Genomic DNA, 12,418 nt, shown 5'->3' on the forward strand with positions numbered 1-12,418 from the left:
TTTGAAAGAAAAAGAAGTTGGTTTAAAACTATGTTAAAGATGTGTGGTCATCTTATGTGAAAAATATGCCATTATATAGGGATGGAAAAGTTAGATTTCTTATCTTCAATAATTTGGGAAAAGAGTAAAAGACAAAATAATTTGAAATCTGAAGATAAAATACGATGTGACAATAAAATGCTACGGGTATCTTTTCTTCAAACAAAATAATTTAAAATCTGAAGACAAAATAGGATGTGACAATACAATGCTACGGATATTTTTTCTTAAGATAAAATAATTTGAAATCTGAAGACAAAATACGATGTGACAATACAATGTTACGGGTACCTTTTCTTTAGATAAAATAATTTGAAATCTGAAAACAAAATACGATGTGACAATACAATGCTACGGGTATCTTTTCTTAAGACAAAATAATTTGAAATCTGAAGACAAAATACGACGTGACAATACAATGCTACGGGTATCTTTTTTTATCTTCAATAATTTGAAATCTGAAAACAATGGATATCTACACTATAAAACATTGGCATCATGTAGACTGTAACGCCCTAATCTCCAGGGACCATTACGATGTGTATTTTAAACAGTGCTAAACTCGCTAATTGAGTCATTTGACCATAATTGTGTAACCAAGTATGATTAACGGTTTAGGGTTGAAAATTTTGGTTAAGATACAATGTTTCACTAAAACATTTACTGTATACATTGGGATCCCAAAATATAATTTAAAGGTTAATTATAATAAAATATTTACAACCAGCCAACCTAAGCGGCAAAATAGGGTTAAACCCTAATTCCTCTTTAAACCCTCGGTCGTGGTGGTTGAGCAGCCGCATATGTACACATCGTTACCTAAGCTCTCCAACTCAAGGATAGTCCACTTTTCTTTTGCCTTTACCTGCACCACATAGCACCCGTGAGCCGAAGCTCAGTAAGAACACTTAATATGCTCATGAACAGTAATAACATGTTACTAAATCATAATAGGCATGCCTAGCAATAATAGCCATATTCATACATGCAAATAAGTCCAAATAATGATTGTGGATCCTGCCCTCCTATATGGATGACTATCAAGTCAATCTTAATCAGATGAGTGATTAACACTTTGAGATTCTGATAATCATTCTGGGGCATGTAGCCCTAATCAGATAAGTGACTGATGAGTAAGTCATGAACTTAAACCAGATAAGTGACTGATGAGTAAGTCACGAACTTGAATCAGATAAGTGACTGATGAGTAAGTCACGAACTTAAACTAGATAAGTGACTGATGAGTAAGTCACAAACGTAAACCAAATAAGTGACTGATGAGTAAGTCACGAACGTAAACCAAATAAGTGACTGATGAGTAAGTCACGAACTTAAACCAGCTAAGTGACTGATGAGTAAGTCACGAACTTGGGCTCTACACCCATAGCCATGTGACAATGCAGTCACCTGGGCCTTCTAGCCCCAGCTCTAAGTAACTAGCTATTAGACTAGACAAGCGCTTTTGTTTTTCATCGAACTTAAGGTCGGTCAAGCATTTTATGCTTATGACGATAATGCTCATGTCGATTAGATCTAATCTTTTCGGCTTACATTAAATACGCTAATACCGTTCTTGACTCATAGGTCAATTCCATACGACCAGTGCTCAGTACTACTGCTGAACTTGACTAATAAGTCACGACTTCACAGTCAATACTGACACCATTGCTGATTCCTGACTCATAGGTCAATTCCATTCACAAGTAAGCAATGCAACCAGGCATATATCATATGTCAAATATCCAAATGTAGGGCATTCAACATGCTTACTCAACAATCACTAACATAATTATGATCATGCACATTTACAGAGACTTAAGCTCTAATCAATCTCATATTCAATATTCATGTCATGCCCTAATCACATGTATCTCATGCATCACATACTGGGTGTAGTTTTCTTACCTCTGGTTCGAGCGAGAAATAATAAAAGAACGACATTTGAGAACGATTAGTTAGGGCTGATCAATGGGCGGGTTGGTCGGGTTACAGGGCATTTTTACCCGTCCAATGTCATAATCGGGTTAGGAAAAGTGAACCCGTAACTTGTCCAAATAAGAAAAAAATCATTTTAACCCGTCCAATAGTTTGGGCGGGTTGGTTGGGTCAACCCGCCTAAACCGAAGTGAATTTTTTTTTTAAGATTACATTTTTGTAGTTTTTTTCCCTTTAAATACTAGTTTAATGGTGTGAAATTTATCTTTTTAAGCTTAAAACAATATTTTGAATTTATAGTAAAAAAAATAAAACAAAACTTAATTAATTTATATATTTATTTGAAAAAAAAATATTAATTGGCAATATATTAATAATTACATCAACATTAAATGTATTAAACAAAGTAACAAACATATATTCTTAAAATGAAAAGGAAAATTAATATAATCTAAAGTCCAAATACAATTAAAAAAAATATAAATTTAATTATGTAGATAATATATTAATATATTTAAATGTATTAAAAAATAGTAAGCTCTTAATTGGATGGGTCGAGTTATATTGGGTGGGTTGATAATTATTTTCAACTCGCCCAATGTACCAATTGGGCGGTTTAAATTTTTGTCGGTTTATTTGGGTTGCGTTTTTTGGCGGTTTTTTCGGGTTGGTTTGGGTAGCTTATTTGGGTTGGGTGGGTTGTAAACATTTATGCACAACCCTACGATCAGTCCTTTGAGTTCCTTAGCAGTTACCCAATCATAATCAAATATGGGATTCCATCAATAAAATAATTCATAAAAGGTTCATGATCTAAACCTCACTCCCGGGACCTCGAATCTTACTAACACGGTTAGTAAATTTGATCCCGAGCCTTAAGAATTGAAACCCTGAGCCTAAAACCCTTGAAAAAAAACCCTTCTTAGTTCAAATAGGAAGGACGGGTCGCGACTTGGCTTAGTGGGTCGCAACTTTCCCTCAAAACAGAGAGCACTACCTAGAGAAACAGGGGCGGGCCGTGACTTGACCCAAGCTGAGTCGCGGTGCGCCTCCCCCACTAAGCTTAGGGAGCCTCTAACTTGGGTCCAAGTCGCGACTTGACCCCACGAACCCAGCTTCCCCTGCCATTTCCTCCATTAAAACTAGCAAAAAACCTTCACCAAACCTCCATTAAACCAACCCAAAATCAAAACCAAACATCCACACATCATATCCACTAGTTTAACCACAAAACCTAAGCTTTGAATCATTTAAAACCTCATTAAATTCCCACCTATTCAGTCTAAAGTATCAGCTAAATACCAGCTGGAAAAACAGAGCATAAACTAGAAAATTTGAATTGAAACCTTACCTTAAGCGCAGAATTAAACCCCCTTCTATGGTTGAACAATAACCTAGAACCTCAAGCTTTGATCTCTTAACTTGAATCTTCAAATTGAGCTTCAAAAATTCAAAGGGAATGAGAAGGAAATGATCGGGGAGGGAGAGTAAGGAAACACTCTATTTTCTATTGCCTAAAGCTTCCTTCTACAACCTTCCTACTTAACACACATTTTAAGGTCAAATGACCAAAATGCCCCCAAGCCTATCTTCTTTTCTTAACAGCCCCCAAGGGCAAAAAATGTAATTTCCCACTTATCCCGCTAATTATAATTAAAGTCCTCCAATTCCCATTATTCACAATATTCTCAAATAATAATTAAATCATATCCCATTACCCTTTAATTCCCAGTAATGAACTTATCATCAAATTACCCCGAGACTTACCCCGAGCCCGGAAATTAACCCCGTTATGACCAAACCGCTAACTTGCATTCTGAGATCGTCTCATGTTGAAAAGCTCAAACAAATCCACATATAATGTGGTCTTATCCATAAATCACCAACATGCATGAAAATATACAAATATGCTCTCAACGGGCCAAATTACCAAAATGCCCTTATAATGAAAAGTGGACCCACATGCATGCATTTTTCATCATATAATAATATAATCCACATAATCATGCATATAATCATTTAATGACATAATAAATCAATTATGACCCTCCCGGCCTCCTAATCCAACCATTAAACCTCATTAGGGTTTTTGGGGCATTACATAGACCAACAACGCATACAAATCAACTTGGATTAAAGATGAATTCTCATTATGGTAGTTCATCTTATTTGGCATCGTCTTTTTCTTTAGACGATGATGATGATTATTATGATGATCTAGAAAAGCAAGTGGCATGTCAAATTACTGCTAACAACAATTTTTGCATTGCTCGAAATCATAATAACCTAACAACCTATTTTTATTCAATCGTCCACTTGTATTTTTTTTTATTAGAGGGTCCTTTTATTTAATTTAACAATGGTGTTTTTAAAAATTTATTATTTTATGCTTGAATAAAATCTAATTGTTAGAACTTACTTGATAGTTATGACTTTAATTCATAGATAGAATAAAAAACGTTCTTTATTAATGAGTTTCAACGACCTCTTAGTTTTGACTACAAATTACCAAAATAACGAAGGGTCACACAATGGCTCAATTCCTGATCATATGCTAGTCAACTGTGACCGAGAAAATGTTGATCACAATCTCTTCAACGACTATTTTGCAGAGAACTCTCAATTTTCTGCCTTGATGTTTCGCCAAAGATTCCGAATGGGTTGTGCTTTATTCCTTCATATTTATGGTGTTGTACAAAGGCATGACAATTACTTCGTCCATCGAAGAGATGGACTCGGTAAGCTCGGGTTATCGAGTCTACAAAAAGTAACAACCGTATTTTGAATGTTGGCATATGGTGTACCGGCAGATGCTACTGACGAGTACATCAAAATATGAGAATCTACTGCTTTGGAAAGTTTGAAACGATTTCGTCGTGCTGTTATCGAGGTCTTTGGAACCTGCTATCTCCAATCACCTAACACTGATGATGTTGCAAGGCTAATACACATTGGTGAAAGTCGAGGTTTTCCAAGAATGTTGGGTGGTTTAGATTGTATGCATTGAAAATGGAAAAACTGCCCTACGGCTTGGGGAGGACAATACGCTGGTCGCAGTGAATCTCTGACTATTATTCTTGAAGCTGTAACTGACTATGATCTTTGAATATTACATGCATATTTTGGTCTACCTGGATCTAACAATGATATTAATGTGTTGGAGGTATCCCATCTTTTTGCTGATCTTGCTGCGGGTATTGCTCCACCCACTAATTATGTCATTAAAGGAAAAAAGTCTAATATGGGTTATTATTTAGCCGATGCTATATATCCAAAATGGTCTATTATTGTTCAAACCATTCGTGAGCCACTTGGCCCGAAGAAACTACTATTTGCTCGAAAACAAGAAGCATGTAGAAAAGATGTAGAACGTGCGTTTAGAGTATTGCAATCACGATTTGCCATTGTGGCAGGACCAACACGTCTATGGAATAAGAGGATATTACATGATATAATGACTTAATGTATTATTATGCATAATATGATAATAGAAGATGAACGCGACGTTAATGCACCAATTGAAGAACGACTCGAAGTGCCAAATCCAGGAGTTGAGATGGTGGGTAATGATGATGCTCGATTTCAAGAATTTCTGGCTCGACATAGAAAAATCAAAGACAATGATGCTCACATTGAACTTCGAAATGCATTAACTGAACACTTGTGGGACGAATATACTATCGGAAAATTAGTTTAATTGAACTAATATTTCAAGGGTGTGTTATGCTTTAGAGTTAATTGAATGTATTTTATTTTAGTAGTGTAATATTTAAATACAAAAATGCAATGTGTTATTATAATTTGTCAAGTTTTAATATTTATGAAATAAGTTTTGTGTAATTAATAATAGCATTTTTACTTAATAGATTAATTAAATAAATAAATGATAAAATAATATAATAATAAAAAGAATATTCTATTTTATTAAAAAATAATATAATAATAAAGAATATATTTTTTTGGTGTAATATTTGGTGTTTTGGTTGGAATGAAAAAATATGGTGCTAAGATTCCTTAGTTTTAGTGTTGGTGCAACACCATATATGGTATTATGGGTTGGAGATGCCTTAAGAAATCTTAGTGCAAAAGTATTATTTATTATAATTTAGGTCCAAATTCATATTTAACATAATTAAAATATTTTATTTATAATATCTCTAATATTTAATTTAAAAAAAATTAAATCCAAATTTATAAATAAAAATGAAGAAGAAAGAAAAAAAGCAAAGCTAATAATTTTTAGTTTTTTTAACATATTACAAAATATTGCAATAAAAATATTATAGTCATATTGAAAATAATTTTAACCTAAATTATGCACAAGTTATGTATGTATATTGATTTGTTGAATACAATATCATGTTTTGATATTAACTAAACCAGAAAGGCATAAGTTGGTAAAAAAAGTAGAAAAGAAGATAATAAAGTAGTATAATTTTTATATTTATGAAAATATCATTACAAGAGAGTACTGTATTCTTATATGTAGCAAAGGATTTTGGAGATTTTTTTTTTCTTAATGTTAGAATGCTTTCAAGGCAAAAATGACTTTTATTAAAATAAAACTAATTGGTGAAAGTAAATAATTTTTAATGTCACGTTGTAAAATGATATATTTTTTTACAAAGTAGTCTTCCAAACACAATGTTGAGTATGACTGATAGTGTCAAATGTGTTGCTACTTTGCAAATAATTATTAAAAGAAAGCTATTTTGCTAAACACCCTTTAAATTTGCTAAACACCCTTTAAAATAATTGTATGAAGTTACACAAAAATATTGCCTCCCCTTGCCTTCACCAATTATTATTGCTTGCCCTCACCTATCCCCAAATAAGCATCCAATTAATTTTTTTAAGAAATTTTGAATAATTTACAATGTCGAATTCAAGATTTAAACATTCTGTGTACACGTACATATAAAAAAAAAAATTATTTTTTTCATATGTATTAAATTTTTTTAAAATACAAAAAAATTGCAAATAGTAATTTTGTTTTAAAAAGTGAAAATTAAATATATATTTTTTTAACTAAAAATATAAGTTGGAGAAAAAAGGGAGGTGGTAGACTATAAGTATATTTGGTAGGAATGAGAAAAATAAAAAATAAAAAATAAAAAAAGGAGATAAAAAGGAAAGTATATTTCCAGTTGTTTAGTGTGTGAAGAGGAAAGAAAATTAATTAATTATGAAAATATTATTTTACCTTTAAATTATTAATATAAAATTTATGTAAAGAAAAATAATTTAATAATTTTATATTCTTTTGTATTTATAAATTTTTTCTCCCCAATTTAGAAAAAAAAATTAATCCCCACCCTAAAATTTTCCTCGAACTTTTCTCTCCTTTCCTCTTATTCTTTTTTTTTCCTACCAAATATCTCACTTTTCTTTTTCTTTCTACTTTTTGTTTAGAGGAAAAGAAAATTAATTAATTAGTATTTTTATGACAGTGATATAATATACCGTGTACCCGTGTAATAAATTTATTTTAATCCATTTAAGTAAGGTTTGGTTTGGGAAGGAAAAAAGAATATAATAATAATAATAATATTTTTATTTTTTTGTTTGTGAGAGTACATCTCAGATTAATTTTTTTATTTTTTTTGTGTGTGGAGAAAATGACACAAAAACCAGAGTGAGAGAGTCCACATCTCAGATTTTTTTTTTTCTTTAAATGCTTCGTCTACGGTTCTCATCTTACCGTTCCTCATACTAAGGTACTCTTTCTCACTCTATCATTGCTTCACTCTCGTTTGTATCTTTTGTTTTTTAGGGGTTTTTCTCAGATTCAATCCGGTAACTCCATATTTCTTGTTTGTTTCCCGAGAAAATGATATGTTGCGTTAAAGGAATTAGAGTTATTTTGTGATTATGTTGTGCTGTTGTTTTTCAAAGGTACTTAGTTTCTGTACCTTGCTGTTTGGTTTGTGAGAAAATGGGGGAAAGAAGAAAGGTTTTTGTGTTGTTGAGTTTGAGCTGGTTTAAATAAAATAGGACTGAGACATTGATATGTCCGTCTGTGTTATGTCCTTGTCTTTATCTTTCTTCAAAGTTACACTAGTCAGTATCTTGGTTTGCTTAGTACGTCTAAGTTGTGGATCTCGATATGCAGAATCTGGAGATGGGTCTGCATTTCGTGTTATCATTTTTTTTTGTTGGGTCTCTGTTTATTGTTGTCGCTTTTGTACTTGGAGCTCTATTTCTTGTTATCCAAACAGATTTTTGTTGGGTTTTCCTTTCAGACTTTAGCAGCTGAGTTCACTTCGGTATTATGAACTAGATCTTTAAATGAGTACTCTTGAGAAATGTCTTCTCTGTCGATTTGCTCTCACTTGGATTTTCTCCTGCTTTTGATGGATAATATATATAATAATTTTCAAAAGATATTGTTAAAAGCTGCCTTTATGACTGTAGTTGGTTTCTTCAGTAATGGATTCTATTATATGGCCTTTTGTGAGAAATTGTGCTTTTTGTGGGTTTAGTCCTGTGCAGTTGTGCTCAAATTCTTTTGATCCGTATGGGTTTTCCTCTAAAAGTGAGTTGGTTTTCTTCAAGTTGACTCTTTCTGAACTGGCTGCTTTGACTAGATTTTAATTAGCCATAGACAAATTAATTCTTTTAAAAACTGATTTTGTTTTTGATTTTGTATTCTCAACTTTTATTAGGGATATATTTTTATTTTATTTTGGAATTTATCTATAATTAGATCCTTGATTGCAATTTTGAATTCCTTTTGGGTCTTAGTTTGATTGAGTACTTATGTTTGAACTATTCTACTTTAATCATTTTGTTTTTTTTCGTGGTTTGATGGGAAACAATTACATACGGATATGTATGTGTATGGAAATTATTCATCTGTGTTCCCATCATCATCAGTTTTTCGTATTATGCTATTTCTGTGTTGGACGGATCTAGTTTCTTTAGGCACGTGGGAACTCTCACATGGGTATTAGTATTGTCGTGCATTCTATGAAAATGTATTTTGTATTGATGATATTGATCTGTCGGAATCCCTGTTAATACTGTTGTTTTTCTTACAATAGTTTGAAAGTCATATTTTTGGCATTACTTGGTGAATTCTATTCTTTGTTTCAGGTTGCAATTGATAGAAGTAAACTGAGGATTCACTTGCATTTATTATTTTGTAGTTAGTTAGGTTTGTCTTATTTATCTATAAGCTGCATAACTCACTGGAGAGTATAAATTTTTGTGCTCATATTAACTTATGGAGGTAAAATGTAAAATTTTACCAGAGTACTTTGTCAATTTGAAAATGTTTAGTTAATACTTTAGCTGTATGATCTTCAACTTGTAAGCCTTAATGCTTTCTAGTTAATTATTTATAAGATACTCTTGATATACACTCTTGGGTTTGATATTGTATAAAGTTGAACTTTTTATAGCTCTTTTAGATCAGTCAGTTGATTGCATTTTTTGTTGTCTTCATTGCAGCAAGGGAAACTTTAGTTCTCTCAATATGTCGGACCTTGAGGCCCCCTTGCGTCCAAAGAGGAAGAAGATCTGGGTGGACTACTTTGTTCAATTTCGATGGATTATTGTTATATTTGTAGTCCTCCCAATCTCTTGCACTCTTTACTTCTTGACATATCTGGGAGATGTTAGATCAGAGAGAAAGTCCTACAAGCAGCGCCAGAAGGAACATGATGAAAATGTCCAGAAAGTTGTAAAACGTCTTAAACAGAGGAATCCATCAAAGGATGGTCTTGTCTGCACAGCACGTAAACCCTGGATTGCTGTTGGGATGCGAAATGTTGACTACAAACGTGCTCGACACTTTGAGGTTGATTTATCTGCCTTCCGTAATGTCCTTGAAATTGACAAGGATAGGATGATTGCGAGAGTTGAGCCCTTAGTTAACATGGGGCAGATTTCTAGGGTGACAGTTCCCATGAATCTTTCCCTTGCTGTGGTTGCTGAGCTTGATGACCTTACTGTTGGTGGCCTCATCAATGGCTATGGGATTGAAGGAAGCTCTCACATTTATGGCCTATTCTCCGACACTGTTGTAGCTTATGAGATTGTTCTAGCAGATGGTCGCGTTGTTAGAGCCACCAAGGATAATGAGTACTCTGACCTTTTCTATGCTATTCCATGGTCTCAGGGAACACTGGGACTTCTTGTGTCTGCCGAGATCAAACTTATCCCCATCAAAGAATACATGAGGTTGACATACAAACCTGTGATTGGTAACATTCAAGCTCTGGCACAGGCATATGTGGATTCTTTTGCACCCAGAGATGGTGATCAGGATAACCCTGACAAGGTTCCAGACTTTGTTGAGACCATGATTTATTCTCCGAGAGAGGGTGTGTGCATGACTGGTGTATATGCATCCAAAGAAGAGGCCAAGAAGAAGGGAAATGTGATCAACAATGTTGGGTGGTGGTTTAAACCATGGTTCTACCAGCATGCAGAGAAGGCGCTAAAGAAAGGGGAGTTTGTTGAGTATATTCCAACAAGAGAATATTACCACAGACACACTAGGTGTTTGTATTGGGAGGGAAAGCTTATTCTTCCTTTTGGAGATCAATGGTGGTTTAGGTTTCTCTTTGGCTGGTTGATGCCACCCAAGGTTTCTCTTCTCAAGGCTACTCAAGGTGAAGCCATAAGAAACTATTATCACGAGATGCATGTTATTCAGGATATGCTTGTTCCTTTGTACAAGGTTGGGGATGCTCTAGAGTGGGTTGATCGTGAGATGGAGGTAACACCTTTTAATGGTTTTGTCATTTATTTTCTTTATAATAAATCTGAGGTTTAATTATCCTTTTTCAGTGCAGCTCATGACTAGAATTGGTACCGTTCAACTTACTTATATGTAGGATTTCTGTTTTTGAAAATCACCTGGTTATTTATCTTCATTGTCATGTCTGTAGGTATACCCCATCTGGCTCTGCCCTCATAGATTGTACAAACTGCCAATGAAAACTATGGTGTACCCTGAACCAGGATTTGAGCTACACCGCAGGCAGGGAGACACATCTTATGCTCAAATGTACACTGATGTTGGGGTGTACTACTCTCCAGGACCTGTCTTAAGGGGTGAGGTTTTTGATGGCATAGGGGCCGTTCGCAGGATGGAAGATTGGTTGATTGAGAACCACGGATTCCAGCCACAGTATGCAGTGTCTGAGCTTGACGAGAAAAACTTCTGGAGGATGTTTGATGCTGGCCTCTACGAGCATGCCAGGAGGAAGTATGGAGCCGTCGGAACCTTCATGAGTGTGTACTACAAGTCGAAGAAGGGTAGGAAGACTGAGAAGGAGGTGCAGGAAGCTGAGCAAGCCCAACTTGATACTGCCTATGCCGAGGTCGATCAACCAGCAGACTGATTACATAACTCAGTATGGTTAAACAATTGGGAGTTTCTTGCAATATTTTTCTCCCCTTATTATTTGTTTTGTTTTCAGGTTTGTCTTTGAACTTTAGTTTCTAAGCTATTTGGATAGGGTGGCTGCTGACTTTTATTTAGTCCTTTGAGATTTCTCTTTCAGACCAGATTAGAATTTGATGTTTCAACTAGTTATATTATTAGTCCTTTTATTTATTCCGGTTCCTTGGCATTTTCCACATACCAATTTTATTTAAAGTGACCGAACTTAGTTTAATGATGCCCCAATTTGCTAAACAGCCGAAAATAAAGGTCAACCACTGTTTGGAGCTCTGGATTCACTAGTCTTTTATTTTCTTGTTTTAGGGCTCCCATCACTCATTCCCTGCTCGTTTAGTTTAGAAAAGCTTTCAAGGCGATAATGTTTAACATGTATTTTGTGTAATGCTTTTGGAATAATTACTGCCATAAAGGAGTAAAATTGGGAGAAAAAAAGTATGAGATTAGATTGTCTTTGGGAAAAAGACTAGATGGGGTGAGGTGATTGAATAATTGATTCTACTCTGAACAAGGGCCTACATGTTAATGGTCCCAGCGGTCACATTATTAATGGCTATATTTTATTTTCTAAAATTTGCAGTAGATAACGGTACTCTATTTTGTGGCCAAGTATAAAGTAATGTACTGCACATATTTTTTTTTTGAAAAGAGAGATCCATTGAAAAAGAAAACGTTTAGTACAGACAGGATCTAAGATAACAACTGTGCAATATCACCATTCCACAACAATTCTTTATCCAGTCCTAAGAGCACTCCCAAAGGATGAGCTAAAATTGTTATTTTTTCTATTTTTCTAATATAGAGAAAAATAATTAAGTAGTCTTCCAATTATATTTTTTTACCTAAATGAATAATATTTTTTTATATGTAGTGAAATACTATTTATCATGTTATAAATATTTTATTATATTTTTATAAATTTTTGTATATATATATATATGAGTATGATTCTATTATATTTAATTATTTTATTTTTTTAAATGAATAAAATATTTAAAAAAATATAATATATAAATGATGTAGAGAAAAAAA

At 33.6% G+C, this 12,418-nt stretch overlaps 1 protein-coding gene across 2 annotated transcripts; it reads left to right on the forward strand.

Moving 5' to 3' along the window:
• The first annotated feature begins 7,549 nt into the window (after positions 1–7,549).
• On the forward strand, positions 7,550–11,542 carry LOC133824126 (delta(24)-sterol reductase). 2 transcript variants are annotated; one of them, XM_062256996.1, is made up of 3 exons: positions 7,550–7,691; positions 9,427–10,699; positions 10,872–11,542. In XM_062256996.1, the coding sequence occupies exons 2-3, from the start codon at positions 9,452–9,454 to the stop codon at positions 11,325–11,327; spliced, it is 1,704 nt and encodes a 567-aa protein (XP_062112980.1). In that variant the 5' UTR covers positions 7,550–7,691; positions 9,427–9,451; the 3' UTR covers positions 11,328–11,542. The 2 variants fall into 2 exon arrangements, with proteins under 2 accessions (XP_062112980.1, XP_062112981.1); XM_062256997.1 differs by lacking the exon at positions 7,550–7,691 and adding an exon at positions 7,851–7,869.
• Positions 11,543–12,418: the final 876 nt, after the last annotated feature.

This window comes from Humulus lupulus, chromosome 3 (genome assembly GCF_963169125.1).
Source record: "Humulus lupulus chromosome 3, drHumLupu1.1, whole genome shotgun sequence".
NCBI lineage: Eukaryota > Viridiplantae > Streptophyta > Magnoliopsida > Rosales > Cannabaceae > Humulus > Humulus lupulus.